The sequence below is a fragment of the Lathamus discolor genome, chromosome 4 (genome assembly GCF_037157495.1).
Source record: "Lathamus discolor isolate bLatDis1 chromosome 4, bLatDis1.hap1, whole genome shotgun sequence".
Taxonomy (NCBI): Eukaryota; Metazoa; Chordata; class Aves; order Psittaciformes; family Psittacidae; genus Lathamus; species Lathamus discolor.
In genome coordinates this window covers 22,885,336-22,900,854 of record NC_088887.1, presented here as the reverse complement: position 1 = coordinate 22,900,854, position 15,519 = coordinate 22,885,336, and the positions used below count along the sequence as shown (strand labels likewise).

At 44.1% G+C, this 15,519-nt stretch overlaps 2 protein-coding genes across 8 annotated transcripts in view; one reads left to right on the top strand and one right to left on the bottom strand.

The window, feature by feature from the left end:
* CFAP44 (cilia and flagella associated protein 44) overlaps nt 1-9,151 on the top strand; it is a 49,533-nt gene extending 40,382 nt beyond the window's left edge. For 2 of the 6 annotated variants that reach the window (XM_065676688.1, XM_065676689.1), the window contains exons 26-34: nt 603-806; nt 1,233-1,422; nt 2,395-2,529; nt 3,956-4,086; nt 5,202-5,318; nt 6,227-6,428; nt 7,123-7,283; nt 8,036-8,170; nt 8,730-9,151. In XM_065676688.1, the coding sequence (XP_065532760.1) occupies nt 603-806; nt 1,233-1,422; nt 2,395-2,529; nt 3,956-4,086; nt 5,202-5,318; nt 6,227-6,428; nt 7,123-7,283; nt 8,036-8,170; nt 8,730-8,867 (1,413 nt within the window). In that variant the 3' untranslated portion in view covers nt 8,868-9,151. Of the gene's footprint in view, nt 1-602; nt 807-1,232; nt 1,423-1,650; nt 1,732-2,394; nt 2,530-3,955; nt 4,087-5,201; nt 5,319-5,601; nt 5,696-6,226; nt 6,429-7,122; nt 7,284-8,035; nt 8,171-8,729 lie in introns of those variants that run through there. The other 4 variants (XR_010612183.1, XR_010612184.1, XM_065676690.1 and 1 more) reach the window with 4 other exon arrangements.
* Nucleotides 9,152-10,405: 1,254 nt separating this feature from the next.
* Nucleotides 10,406-15,519, bottom strand: part of BOC (BOC cell adhesion associated, oncogene regulated) — a 54,701-nt gene continuing 49,587 nt past the window's right edge. For both annotated transcript variants that reach the window (XM_065676694.1, XM_065676695.1), the window contains exons 13-19: nt 15,089-15,194; nt 14,776-14,898; nt 13,900-14,121; nt 13,264-13,490; nt 12,626-12,705; nt 11,716-11,909; nt 10,406-11,147 (exon numbers count right to left, since the gene is read on the bottom strand). In XM_065676694.1, the coding sequence (XP_065532766.1) occupies nt 10,963-11,147; nt 11,716-11,909; nt 12,626-12,705; nt 13,264-13,490; nt 13,900-14,121; nt 14,776-14,898; nt 15,089-15,194 (1,137 nt within the window). In that variant the 3' untranslated portion in view covers nt 10,406-10,962. The remainder of the gene's footprint in view (nt 11,148-11,715; nt 11,910-12,625; nt 12,706-13,263; nt 13,491-13,899; nt 14,122-14,775; nt 14,899-15,088; nt 15,195-15,519) is intronic.

The following is a 15,519-nucleotide window of genomic DNA, read 5'->3' as shown; positions in this document are numbered from 1 at the left end:
TACAGAGACAAATGTGCCAGATGTGTATGACTGTTCACTTGTTTGCTCTGTTTCTTACAGTTTTCTCTAACTTCTCTGTTGGCCATGACTCTTTGGCCTACCCCAGTACAGACACCCTTGTGTTCATGAGTGTGAAGGTTTTGAGAGAATAGCCAAATGCTGCTGTAACTGTCACATATATATATGATGCTGCTGGCAACTGCTAGTACTGATTTAACTGCAAATGTCTAAGGGAAGAGCTGGGAGGTGTTCTGAAAGAAGTCAGCCAAGGCAGAAGCCATATTTATTGCTACATCTGGGATTGTTACATGAAATTCTTAGGCTACTGTAAAACACTCTCTGAAGAGTAAAATACTTCCAGGCTGCAGTGGGACACAGTGAAACATTCCTGTGAAGTTCTGGTGATTCTTTTAGTATTGTGCTGAGAATGAAGACATATTTCGGGTTAACTATATTTCTAAGTGCTTCAGTAATCAGTAAATAGCAGGGGTGAACTGTCGATTTGGCAGAGAGGATCTCTTGTGCTCCTTTCTCTAGCCTTACATGTTTAGCTCAGCTCCTAATACTTTCCCTGTTCCTCATTTGACTCTCATATGCTTCAGATCAATGCACTGGTGATCAACTTTGATGCTGAACTTCGCTTTCTCCGTCACAAGAAACTGAAGCTGGATGTGCAGATGAAAAACGCTGAACTGCGCTACGTCACATGGTATGAAGAGCTGCTTATCATGAAGAACTTTGAAAAACACGAGAACCTTCTCCGGGAGCGTATTACTACCCTCATCGGTGAGCAGGAGGCCATGCAAGTAAGTAGGCTGTGTGTCTCTGGATTTACTAGTACCACTAATGCACAGCGCGAAACAAAAGCAAGTCAACAAGTAAATGGTAGCATCTCTTTATTTTAGCACTGATTCAGTGTCCAGTGTTAAGTTTTGAAAGAGGAGGAACTTTTGATGATTAGCCTAGGATGGTCTCTTTTACCTTCCAATAGTTTATCTTTTCATAATCTTAACAGCTGTATTTTAATAGGTAGTTTGTGATGTGGAATAAGTAACAACTCTTATGCCTAAATTTAAGAACATACTTCTAGGTTTTGCTTGCTTGAAGAATAGGTTTAAAGAGAGAAAGACAAGTTTTGTGTTTCCACAACTTCACAAATACATCCTCTATATACACGTACCTGGGCTGTACTTTTTAACTGAAGTAGGTTTTTTTTTTTTTTGTTTGTTTAGCCAGAATTGAATGGCTGCATTACACAGATTGAGGATAGAAAGTGTGAGATTATAAGGCTTCAGGAATGTGAGAAAGCTCTTTATGCCAACTTCCAAGCATCCCTTGGAGAGAACAATGAGTTTGCCGATTTTCTGACCAAGGTTCTGATGAAGAAAGTCAAGTGCATGGAAAAGAGAGAAAGAGAAGCAGGTTGGAATATTGTTCATTTTATGGATTTGTTACACTTAGTTCCGTGTGGTTGAGTCAAGTTAGCTGGGGCCCCGAGCACATGCAACACAGAACTCGGTTCAAAGACCCATAGATCAGACCCCCCCCCCGATTTGTTTCTGTACAGACCCATGTTCTGTAGCAGCCATCTTGACTGGTAACAATGATGTAATTCAATCTCTAACATGGCTACATTTGGTCTGATGGCAGCTCCTGCAATTTACTTCCTGTAACCCTGGACTTTGAGGACTGATGATAATGGGTATGAAGAAGAGGCAAAGCTTTAAATAGGTACTTCCTATGCTGTACCAATGATAACTATGGATACGTGATGAGTCTGCCACATTCATGACCTTCTCCTTTAATCTGTCCATTGTCTAATGAGAGATCAGAGACCTAATCTGCAGTCATCTATTATTCACAGGACTTAAAATATTATGAAAGGATTTCATTTATCTTAGTGACTGTTTAAAACTGGTAAGGCTAGACAGTCTTACTAAGCTAAAATACTTGTGCTCTTGCTCTGATTTGGCTTTTGATTTCATGTAGGACACGGTTAGCAAAAAGTGCAGACAACTGTAATGCTCTTGTGCCAGTTTTGTGCCTTCATATTTTGCTTGGTTGATTAATCTCTGTAGCAGAATGGTAAATCCATAAGGTTTAAATTCCTAGCACATCTAAAGAGAGGAAACATTTTTGAAGGAAGTCCCAGAAATGTGCCTGTGTCTGTGCCTTTGGCAGTACCAGGTGATCTCTCTCCCTCATTTTTTTATTTTTCTTTTATTTTCTTTCTGTGAAATTATCAGATAGATGCAATAGGCACAAGATGCCTGGATTCACATATTATCAGGATGATCTTTCATGGATAATTGGGATTGTGTTCACCAGCACATTGGCATAATGCACAGCTAGTGGGTTTGGGGGTGTTCTGCAAGTACTGTACTTTTCTTCCAGGTGGAGAAGATGTGAATGAAGAGAAAGATGAAGATGATGAGAATGAAGAGAATGATGGAGAGTCGAGCTTGTGGATTGATAAAGAAAATTCTGTATCTGAAGATGAAGCCTTTGATGACTCTGTTTGCCCAGAAAGTACCTAAGCCATCATTTCCTTGGGTTGACCACTTGTTTAGCTTTAGGGGCAATCTTGAATTTTGTGTATTTTTCATAATTCACTGCATATTAATGCTGTTAAGGGCCAGAATGTGTGTACTTCTCCTGAGTGCATAATTTCTTCCCAGGAAATCTCAGTGAAGATGACAGTGAAGCCACTGGTAGTATAGGGTACCCTTATTAAAGAGTTTGGGAAAATAAAACTTGACTAAGCACTAAAAATTAATTATTTTGTGTAAAGAACCATTGACCGTTTCACAGCTGTTTTCTAGAGGGGAAAGGCTCCTCTCAGGAGTGGAGCCGTAGCTGTTCTCTGGGAACCTGCCTCCTAGCCTAGCTGCATCTCTGTTTAGGGAAACTCTGCGGGACCCTACAGTGCTGTTAACTTAAGCTCTTTGTTACCACCTCGTGGATTTATGCAGCCTATTGCTAGGCTGCTTTCTCATGAGTATCTGAACATTTAAGAGCTTTACTCTGCAAAATCCTCTTTATTCACTCATTCAACAAAGGCAAGTAACTTCTGCCCACCCCCTTTAACTAGTTCAACTAGTTTAGGGTGTTGGGGTTTTAAAAAATCTTTGTGTGATATGACCATGTAACAACACTGCTTTATTTTCATCTAGAACTTAGCAAGAAATTACCTTATATTTTTCTCAGTTGGATTTTAGCATCATTTTGACAAGTTGAATTTTTGATTCATCTCCTTTTCAATGCAATCTTGGGAAGAAATTAAGATTTTTACTTTTTATTTAAAAAAGTCCATATTACTAATTTAATAGGGAAATTACATGTTGCACTAGCCTCTTTATTTGTTTATGTGCCATTTGCTTTGCCTTTATTGGACTATTTTTTTCTTCTTCTTTTTATTATGCCTGCTTATTTGGGCATAATTATGCACTTTATTAGTGAGACTGGAATCACTGCAATTAGATAGAAGTTCACAGATCTTCCTTTCTGTGAAACAAATGAAAGAGGTCCTATGAACCCTCAACTTGGTTTACAAATAGAGCTATAAATGATGCCTACAGGCAGTTCATCATTTATGGTGGAGGGTGCTATGACAAACAACTAACTTTTCACATAATTGAAGATTATATTGTATTAATTACTGGGACTGTGTTACTTAGAAAAGCTAACCTTTGAACACTCCTCTTTAATATTGGCTTTGATCCATTTAGTCTTACTTCTGGAAACACGCTGTCTTGACTGTAAAGACATTCTCCCCCTCACAGAGTAATGTGGCTCTCATGGTGTATGTTTGAGAAAGCTCTAGGGACCCAAGAGCATGGTCTTATTATGGGTAACAATGGGCAATTTGCACAGGAGGAGAAGCCAATAGCTCAAGCCTGCAACTATAGTCCAGTCTTAATGAAACTAAGCTATTCTTTGACTCTTTCTTTCTCAGACTGCAATGAGTCACTCTTCCAAAACACCATCCAGCTCCGGCAGAAGTGGTTAGAAATTGAGGAGGCTTTAGCAAAGGAGAAGAAAGTTGCTGCTAACCTCAGAAAGAAATATAATGCCTTGGCCAGAAAGGTATTGTAGTGTTTTCTTCTCAGCAAGCATCGTCTGGCTCCATTACAGTGAAAATGTGCTAACCATTTTGGTTAAGATTTTAAAACAAAATCTTAACCCTTTGAGAGGCCTCAGTTTAGGTAGAGATGTCTGTGGTAGCACAGAGGCAGGAGGCAGTTCAGCATGGGTCACCTTTCCTCCTGTAAAAGGTAAATCAAGATGGTCCGGCTTTAGCCACTATAAGGCTGGAATCAGGTTTTGAGTCCATCATGCAGCAGCAGATTCAGAAGAAACAGATTCTTATTCAGAAGAAAACTCTGGTGTAGCCTGGCCTATCCTCTATGCATGTGTATGGGGACAGAGAGTTTAAAGAATACTTGTCCTAACACAAATGCAGGTTAAAATAAATGCATAAAGATGCTATTCTTCCATTTATTTCTTTTGCTTTTAGTTTTTTTCTGTTCTTTGTCATAGTAATGACTCTATAAACTCTCTTTGTGCAAGTTTTCCTTTCAGCTTTTTTTGAGCTCCTGCATTCATCAAGACATTTGATTTATATTAATTCAAAAATATCTTAATTTGAAGGGTTATCCGGGATAGAGAGTTCTGCCAAAATAGCATTTTGCAAGTCTTGCTTTTATTGTGTCTCAAAAATGTTCCATCAAATATGCTTAACTTACTTACAATGTTTTTTGTTTAGTTTTTAAAAGCTTTTCTAAGTGCCAACTGCCACATACTCACCCTGGGGTCTGACATTTGAGTCTGAATTGTTCTTTTCTCATGCAGAATCAATAAGCATTTTCAGGCATAACCTAATAAAAAAATATCTTTTAGACTCTGTAGATCTAGAAGTGTTTTAGATGCTAAACAAAGCTGTTGTCTCTTGATACATACATGGTTTCTCTACTAAGGAGACGTTATAAGTGTACATGTGTGCAGAGGTACTCAGGGTAGAATTTTGCTTGAGTATGTTGATAAGCCTTGGGTCTGCCTGTGAAACTCATCTATCAGAGTATGTAGGGGGGGAAAAAAAGCATTTTTTTCCTGTGCTTTCTCTTTAGATCAGGAACTCTAACACAGAACTTTGCTGTATTTGAGTACCACAAGATTTTTGTTTGTCCACAATTTGTCTGCAGGCAAAAGAACTGGAAACCAGTTTGGACATAGCAGACAGGGAACTGGATACCTTCCAGTGGGAAAAGCAGCAGAGAATGAATGATCTATATGTAGCTGTGCCTTTGAAACTCCATCAGGTAATTCAAGATGTTGTGCATCTGCAGCTGCAGAATGGCCAATGTACATCTGAACAATGGTGTTACTATTCTTTGGGGCCCTTAGTTCCTGAATGACCATAGTCTTCTGGGAGTGAAGTGCCATTAATTGAACTTCATGCTGCTATTTCCTCTAGAGTCTTTCCTCCTCCTTCCCCTTTTCCTATACTGACAGAAAAGAGGCAAGGACAGACAGGTCAGCCCGTTGCTGAAATGTGCATAGTATTCAAGTGTTTTATAGGTTAGTCATGGGATTTTCTTTCAGGTCCATACCCACTGATGCTCTCTTGGAAAAAAAAACAACAAACACCTCCCCCCCAGAAAAACCCCAAAGAAGTCCCCAAACTACTGAAACTATAGTGAGTATTGCCAAATTAGTAATGCTGTATTGGATGCAATGCATTCATCTACACATGCCTGTGAACAGGGATGGTGAGAAAACTCTTACTTCCTCTAGGCTGAATCTTGTCCTCAGAGAGAGAACAAGCCTGTTCTGGCTTATATACCTCTCAGGCAAACTAAGTTCTCTGTGTGTTGTATCTCCCTTCATTAAAAGGGTGGTAATTAAGACATACAAGTCTAAGGCCTGACAATGCAATCCTGCAGCTCGTGGATCATTCAGAAGTACAGGTGACAGGGAGTCCCTTACTCCCCTCTTCTTCCAGGTGCCATAGAAGGGTAAACATCTTTATATGTATGCAGTCATCACAGCTGTCAGTAGTCTTTCAGCTTTCCTGAGTCATAGTGATTCCCTGACCCAAAATGTGAGCTGTGCCCAAGCTTACTATTACCTCACTCATTAGTTCTCTAACACTCACACCTTTGTTACCCAGAGAGATCACCAACACTTGTTGTAAGTAGTCAGCCTTGCTTATGGCTGTTTCTTCCAGGTGGAGTACTTGATTAATGGGGAGATGCCTGATGACTTCTCCCAGGCTTTGGTATTTACCAACCAGTCCTTAGAGTATTTGCAGAGGAGAATTGTGGACCTACATAAAGAAAAGATAGTGCAAAGACAGATCTATAAGGCGGCTCAGGAGCAACATGAGCAGCTTATCCAGGACAAAAAGGAGATGGAGATAACAATTCGACGTGAGTAACAGAGACTCTGAACAGCACAGCATACTCTGCTCATTCTGTCCCCCCCACTTGGGGTGGGTAATTGACCAGATGTCTGTCTTTACACTCACATAGATGTCACAGCTGGTTACTGCAGAAAATCAAGCAGAAAGAGCAGATGAAGTGGAATGTTTTGATTATTGGTAGTTCTCCAGCACTGCAGAGTCATTAGGCTTCTGAAATCATTTGGGAACTTACTACAAGGCGAGTTGACTGAGATGAGACACTGGAAGTCAGGACACGCAATTGCTATTTCTGGCTGTAACCAGAACTGCTAGGAAAAATGTACTTTCCACAAAGCTTTTATGGCAGTTTCCTCCTCTGTGTAACACATGAAGAATGAAACAAGCTCTAATCAAAACACTTCCCCAAGGGCCAAACCCAAAGATGTGGCTAGCACCACCAGACCTCCAGAGGCCCTGTACGGCCTTTGGTGTGGGAGCAGGTTACTAGAACTGGCTTAAAGTGTGACTTAGTGACCACACAGTCACAGTCATGGGCAAGGACAGGCAGCAACATTCAGTTGTGAGCTGTATGTGGGCTTGTGTGAATTAATTATTACAGAGCAAATACCAAAGAGCTCAGACAAAGAGCTGGGGATAAGGCAGAAGTTCTTACTAACCAATGAAAGACAGTGCTGCCATTTGTGCCCTACCCCTTCTGTTAGAACTGGAAGAGAAGTGCAATTACCTGATGATGAAGAAGTTTGGACGGCTGGTTGATTTTGAAGCAGTTCAGTCATGCTCTGTTAACATATGTGTGGAAGAGTTGGAAGTGCAAATAATGGAGAAAGAATATGAGCACTCCCAGGAGCTCAAAGAGTGGGAGGTAAGGAGCAGGAAAAGAGCGTTATGATGATCTGTCAGGGTTTAATTTCTCTGGGACTGAATAGTTACGCTAAAATCTTTTGTGAACATGTTCATGTTTGAGGTGTTTTTCAGTAGTCATTAATAGTAATGTCCAACTCTCATTTCCTATCATCATTCCTACCTCTGCTCCAGTTGCTGATGCACACACATTCTATTTTCATGGAGGTAGTCAATAATCTATTTATGTTACTTTCCTCAAATGCATCGTTCTGCTTCAGTCCCTACATGAAGTTATTCCAGAGTGCTTTCCTTCGGGTTTCACCTGCCATTCACCACCTACTGCCTCCTCCTGCCACCTTCATCAACAAACAGCCCAGGGCAGCCCTGGTTTGTGGCTGGGACACTAGTCTGTGCAGTCTGCAAAACTCATGTCTCTACCTAGGGGGGCCTAAGGCTCAGCTCCTGTGGTGCAAGCTGGCAACACTCTTATGCTGCCTTTACAGAAGGGCACATAAGGAAGTACAATGTACCTAGTGGCTTTCTCTTTCCCACACCCTTGCCCAACTGCTTTACCTACTTAGGCATCCGCAATGTTAAAAAAAAAAAAAAGTGACAGATTGCACTAAAGGTACTATGGGATCAGGTGGTGTATGCAGGATCAGTCTCTTGTTTGCCTCATTTCTGTGACACTTATGTTGTACCTAGCATTTCTTCTTCACCTCATGCTTTTTGTCCTCTTTCATCCCACCTCAACCTTTTACATCTTTCTAGAAAAGAATCTCAGACCTGCAGCAGCAGCTAATGAAGCTGACAAAGGAAAACAGCAGCAAGCTGCAACAGCTGAACCAGTTTTGTTTTGAAAAGCATCAACTTGAAACTAAGCTGGCTGCACTGAAGAATGATATGGTAAGCCTTTAACCACTGCAGCTTTGGGGCTGTTCAGACATGGGTAAAGTGTCGATCATCTGGCCTTCACCAGCTCTTTGGTCTCACATCCTGCTCTGCTGTCAGCAGTTTGGGCTAATATTGCCTAGTGGCACAGGCTGAACGGCTGCCCCAGGTCTTGTAGGAAGGGAGGTAAATTAACTGATCCTGAAGCAAGCCTTACCTTAGCTTCTCTGTAATTTCCTACTTGGCTGCTTTCTAATATTGAAACAAATTCATCTTACTTCTAATTAAAATTAATTAAACAATATCTCGTGGCAAGTCAAAATTATCCCTTTGTTACACGGAAATGGCCAAATAAAGTATTTTCTTTGGTCTCTATTAGGGAATAGGGCAGCCACCTGTGACAGTCTGAGTCCAAGTCAGTGTTCCCTCACTCCGACTTACAAGTAGTTCTGACTGAAGAGTAGAGAAGTCATGGAGCTGTGCTGCCTCTTGGGAAGCTTCTCTTTCCCACTTGAAATAACTTCCACCGTTTATTTATTATTTTTATAGGAGCTGCTTTTTTCTTTCCTTACAGGGAGTAGAATTTCAGCGTACCCGAACTACTGACATCAAAGAGAAGGCCAGGCTGGAGTCACAGCTCAAGCACATCGCTGGTGACACAGCCCTCCTAAGACAAGAAATCAGTCTTCTAAACAGAAAAGGTGGGTACTGAAAAGAACTCACTGTCCTTTGCAGAAAGGATAGGTGCTTCTTTCTGCAACCTTCTTAACCACAGGATCCTGAGACACCAACTGCATCATTCCCTGTTCTTACACCAGAAACTGTTAGTTTTTCTAAGTTTTGTTATTTTCCCATAAAAATGGATGTAGTTAACTGTGGCAGTAGTCACACCTGGAAGTGTGAAATTAATTCCTTTGGCTATGCAGGGGTTTAGTTTTAATGGGCTATGTTTGTTTCTCCTATCAATCAAAATATGGCTTTAGTGACAGATATGGAATAAAGTGGAAATACAACTACTAAAGGCTGTTATTGGTTTATTGCAGAAATTTGTGCAGGGCTGATGCCCTGTCTGTGTATATGTCTGTTCTTCACATGAGTAGTTGTGGAAGGCTGGATATGAGTTTTGCTTGGGCATATAGAGCTTTGGTACTTTTGTCCTCAAAAATGGTAAAAGAGATCTGCCTTAAGGGTGCCTTTTTTATTGCTGAATATCCTAGCAGCAGTGGTACTTCTCTGTTGACTGAGCTAGTTAGGGTCAAGGGAAGTGCCCTTTGTTTGGGGGAAAGCAAAGGGACCTTTATCCTCAGGGCCTATAGTACGCAGATGGGAATGCAGCCTATTGAATACCTTCCCACTTGCTTCTGTAGCAGTGGAAAACTGCACTGTAGTGCAGGATGGGATATTTGCCTGGCAGAAAGAGGGTACAGCAAATGCAAAGTCAGCCTGTAATTCCACTGGCTTGAGACTGATCAGAGTTCATGGTTTCAGGTTTTATTCTTTTTTACCTCTGGCATCTGGTATGGCAGCAGTGTGTGATCAGTTACAGCACTTACCCTGTCTTAACTGTGGAAACTTCCTTCACCCCAAAGCAGAGGGGCTGTGTTGCACTCAGTCCAGTGCAAAGTTTTTCAAGGCACACAGGGAGACTTGGGGGTTGTTGTTAATTTTTAAGTAATCAGAGTGAACAACCCACAGCTGCTCTTGCTCTTCTTCCCCACTTCCCCTGGTTTTGCTCCTCTCTCTGGTGTGCACTCATCCAGGATCCAACCATATCCCAGCCAGGCACAAGAACTGCCCCTGCTGGCCCCAGCACAACCATATGAATGGCACTTGTGCATCCTGCCTTTCCAGTGGGTCCCTGTGAAGGTGCTGAGCATCCCCTGTTTCCTTCAGGGGAAAACCCACCCTTGTCCACAGGGTTGGGATGCTGAAAGCTTTTGAAGCTTGAAAACCGCAGGATGGGGGGTAAGCAAACATTTGCAGAGATTTACTTATCTATCTGCCTCTATCTGCCCCATCACCAAACTCATGCAGCTGTCCTTGGAGATAAATGAAAATTTCCTCTAGCTGTGCTCCTCGCTACAAGCTCCATGTCACTTAACTGGTGCAGGCAGCAGCCGTCCCTCTTCTCCTGAGCTTAGCATTAAGAACATTCGTATCGGTGGCTATTTGGAAAACCGTAGCAGCAGGAAATGTCCCCTCTCCCCAGATGTCCTGCTTGCTGTATGACTGCAAGTGAAAAACAGCAGATTCATTCTGTGGCAGGATTTAGCATACAGCCAGCCACAGAAAAGACTAAAGCCTTTATTTTAGACGTTAAAGCGTGAGTTTGTCTTTACAGATATGCGTCTGCAGATGGAGAGTATGTGAAGGGTTGTCTAAGATGAGCAGGCAGACAGCATAACTCCAGTCCATTCACAGGAGTGGGTTACTGGGACAAACCTTCCTGTGGCGGAGAGGAAAGACCTTTTTGACAGCATTATCTTTCGTGAAGCCCTCATTCCAAGAGGGTGCTAGATCTTAGCGGTGGCAGCTCTATTTGCACCTATGTCCTGCGACATCTCTTGTGCTGCTGTTTCCATCTTGTGCTCTGATGAACAGCCCAGTGCCAAGGAGAGCTGCGGCTGTATTTCTTGGGCCCTCCTGTGACTTTGCTGAGGATGCCTTCTGTCTCCATAGCATTATAAAAGGCACATATACATCTATATACAAGTGCATAAATATATAAATAGGGGCGTTATACAAAAATAAATACCCATTCTCTTTTTCTCTTTAGAATAAATCTTTTGCAAAAGGCAGCTTGGTCCCTAGCTGGCAGCAGAATGAGTCTCTAAAGGCCTCAGTGGTGGTGGGCTGCTGTTCAGGTGTCTTGGTAGGTCCTGACCCAAAGATGAGATCACTGGATTCTGGGGATGGAGATCTCCTCTGGGCTGGCAGCAATCCAGTCTTTCTACCTCTTCAACTGGCACTAGGCCGAGGCAGCAAGGGCTTCCTGAACGGGAAAGGAGCAAGAAATTATCACAATGCATAAAGAAATGAGAGATGCTGTGGTAGCTCTCTTGTCAACAATCCACCCTATGAGGATAGGTACTCTGATCAAAGAGGAAGAGCTGCATTCTGAAAGCCCTGGCTACATGGGACTTTGATCTTGCGCTTGCACACCACAGGTCTGATCCACACTACAGGGCTGGATCAATGGATCATGTTCTAGGGAGATGGATTCACGTAATTTCTCAGGGACCTTGCTGTTTTACTGGCAGTCTGGAAAATGCAAAATTCAGGACTAAAGGACAGCAGCTCTGTAACTGGAGCTGGGTGTGTGCCCTTCCAGCAGCTTACAGTGCAAGCTTTTGGAGAAATGTGTCTTCTAAAACTGAATGGGGCAATTTACACTCCCCAGCTGCTAGTACGGTCTTTCCATGCTGTTGTGTTAAAACTGTACTTGCACTGCAGAAGCAAGCATGAACAGAGTCATCACAAAGGCTCTACAGTGATACTTTTCTGTAAGATCAGCCTGAAACAATGAGACGAAACAAACACAAGTTTTCCAGACCACTGACCTTGGTGGAACAGGGGATCCCGCCGAGCATCCAGGCTGGGGCCTCCCACTTTGCTGCCCATCACTGGATGATGGAGACCAACAAAGTGCTCTTGAAGGCGAGGACAGTCATCTTGCGGCTGAAGAAGCTGGTGAGTGGAGTCATCTGGGAGACTGTAAAGGAATGAGCTGTCTTCTGTTCTTGGGTTGGGCAATCTGGAGAGGCAGACCAAGAGGTTCAGCACTATTAACAGATCACAGTCATAGAATGGTTGGGTTTGAAGGGACCTTAAATATCATCTAGCTCCAAATCCACTGCCATGGGCAGGGATTTCGCCTCCTTGAAAGCTAGACCTATGTAACATCTCTGCCAGCTGCATCAATGCAGTGACATAGAGCATTCCTAATGAGGGCAAAGGAGAAAGTGGGATGTACTTGTGGGATGGGAATGAGGCGATGGGACCTGTTGTCCATGACTCAACACCTAATGAGCGCCACAGGAGTTGGGAGGAATACCTCCTCCAGGGAGCATGGGAATAATGACTTGATGTCTGAACACAAAGACACAAAAGCACCCAGAACTGGATCTTGGCCAGGTTCTGCGGCAGCTACTTATCAGCATCCATTCATAGATGTTAGCTTCTCTCATTCTACTTTTCAGTCTCCCACTTAGGAGCAGAGGGAGGAAAAGGAGGCAAGGGGAAGTATGTCTTGGCCATCTGTACAAGTAAATTATTCCTCCCTCAAATGCCAAGAGAAATGAGCTGTGTGAAGAGAATTTAGAACAAGAAGGCCTACTGCTGAAGCATGGACTTGATTCCCAAGTGAACTGGGACAGACAGAAGTGTGGTAAGGGCAAGCTCTTGCAAGCATGTAGTCTTGTGGGTCCTGCTGGATCGTTCCACACTCCCCCTCCACAAGCTAGGACTAACCTGGAGGGCTGGTAGTCTTGCTGGACGTTCCCATTTTGGAGCACTCTCGCTTGCAGCAAGGCGTTGGTCTCCTCGTGTGACTGGAAGGAGAGAGAAGGATTCTCAGCAGAGCAATGCCACACAGCAGCATTAAGAAGCAGGTGTTGATCTGGGAACCAGAGCCATGGGGCAGGAAAAGCTGTAACTTTCTTTTGCTAGACAGGACAGTGGAACTAAGCACAGAAAAACTCACTTCATGCTTACCGCTGAATCAAAGGGGATGATAATCAATTTATAGTCTCGGCTATGGCACTGCCTTAGCTGGTGTTACTATTTGCACACTGAGTCCTCAACATTGTCAGTCCCTGTGAGCTTTGCTCGGGAGAAACAGGAACCATTCCTGTAAGAGCAGCCTTTGCTCACTGCCTCCTCCATACTTAGAGCTACTGCCTCAAGAAACCACTTTTTCACCAGTGTTTTGGAGACCTTTCCATTTCTGCCATGTCTCAGACTCCACTGCAAAGGGGAAATCTCTTTTAAGAAGCCAGTCTTGCCACTTGTACATGCTGCAAAGGGTGCCAGACTTGTCTGCAGAAGCCCTCTCACTGCAACGTCCAGGCTCATGTCAAACCAACTTTTAACCACAGGTACGGACATACCTGTGGCACTTCATCTGGACTGTACTCTCGAGGCTTGGTGCTTGCATACCCCACTCCTGCAGAGGGACAGATGCCATTCAGATGTGCCCCATTGGCATAGGGCTGCCCGTTAACATAAGGATGTCCATTGGCACGAGGAGCAGAGATGCCCCTCAGAGGCACCATGGTGTACTGGCAGGACGAGACCAGCAGCCCAGCTCCTGGGAAGCCCATGTCAATGGTGTGTTCTGTAGAGGGAAAGAAGAGGAATTCTGAGGCTAAAATCAGAGGTAAGGTTGAGCTTCTTGAAGCTCAGCAGGGCTAATGTTAGGCTGTCCTATCAGGCAGCTATTCTGGCACCCAAAGCATCCTTGGAGAGAAATGGAAAGGGGGCCTACATGAAAGTAAAGGGAGTGTCATTTTCCCCCATTCTAGTCCCAGGGGTCCTTTCCAACAAGGTAAGTAGGACAAGGGACAAACAGTGGCTTTGTCTTTATGGGGTTCCACAGGACATTTGAGACTGCCCTCTGCACACCCTCTCCCCACGGCCCAGAATGTGCAGCCTCACAATTTGGGTGTTTGACCCAATGACACCCAGGAGCCAAAATAACCCACAAGGCAGAGCACATCTTGTAAATCTCAAGAAAGAACTCTTACTCTGCTTGGACCAGGCTCTCCAAAGGCAAAAGGGAATGAAAGCCACGATGAGGAGTACGATAGAGCCCAGCACGACACCTACAATCAAGTATGGCAAGTCGCTGGAACGGGCCATCATGGCCCCTGCCCCCAGGCCATTGTGCCCACCACTGAGTGGGGGATGCTGCTGGGGGGCCACTGTGGAGGGTGGAAGACGACCTGGCAGACCAAGAGACTTCCGAGCTGCAAAGGGAAGAGAGAATGAGCGTTAGACACAGGCATGGAAAGTGGGATAGCAACCCACTCCAGGCATGTCTGTGCTGCTGTGGAAGGGACAGACTTCTATAGTGGCTTTAAAGAAGTGCCCCTGGATGTCAGAGGACTTCCTAGGCTATTGCATACTGCAGTACAGACAAATCTGTGCTTGGCTTACAGATCTGCCAGACATTTGGGCTGCTAAGGCAAAAGGGAAATAGCTTCTCCAAAACACACAGTTGGACTTCATGCTGTTCCTATCAATCATGACAGTGCAACTTCTTGGAAGACAATGTGGGACCTGCTTATAACCAAACACAGGAATTTGGCACAGCAAGGGTAAGTTAGCCCTTCTGGTTCCAGTCACCATCTGTGTGACACTTAGGAAAACAAAAGGTAACTACTCCTTCAAGGAAAACAGTGATGGACCCTGCACAAGAGGTCTGTGAGTAGTGGCATGGGTATATACACACACCCATCAACAGCATCAACAAACCTCTGCCTCTCTTCTCCCCACTGCTGCCTCCATCACCTTGCCTGAGCTTGGATGCCACACCATCAGGCAGAGATAGTACCTGCCCCAGCTGCAGGCAGGGAAGGCAGCATGCAGTGCTCCCAGAGGTGCCCTGTGAAGCTGGTTACCTTTGGTTTCACAGATCATCACGTTGCTGAACTCGCTTTCACCACCCTCATTGAAGCATTGCATCTTAATGTCATATGAGGTCTCTGGCTGCAGGTGGCTGATGGAGTGCCAGTACCGATCTCCTGAGGAGGGAACAAACACATGGTGCTGTTGGCTTCCTCAGGAAACATGCAGCTGGCACGGTCCTGCAGCACTACTAGGTAAAGCAGGCCTGGACAGCAGCAGCAGAGCCTTTTGTGCACAGGCTCCTTCTGGCTGTCTGCTCTTCCAGAAGGAACCAGCAGCTGGGACCAGTCTCTCAGTATCTCTTACCTTCTACCACATCCTTCTTGTAGTCACTGTCATTGTCACTGTCAGTGGGGCGGTAGTAGATGTAAAAACCATGGATGGGAGTGTTGTTATTGCTGGCTGGGATATACTGCAGAGAACAGGAGAGCAGAAATTAGCAGAGATATCTGTGCTCCATATTGTACCAGGTGAGGAGCAGTTACCATAAATAAGATGGGACAGGAGGAAGTCCCAGAAGGGGAATCATCCTTGTTTTGCCATTGGTTTGTGTGGTAAGGGTTTCCTTTCAAGAGCTCAGCGCTACATAAGGTCTCTCACACCTTGCTTCCCAAGTAGCAGACAAGCCATGAGTCTGGTCCTGTCACCCCAAGCATCTAGTACTCTGCTCCGTCTGAGCAACTACAACCAATGCTTCAGAGAAAAAAATCCTCAAGCAGCAGCATCTCAGCCTGGGC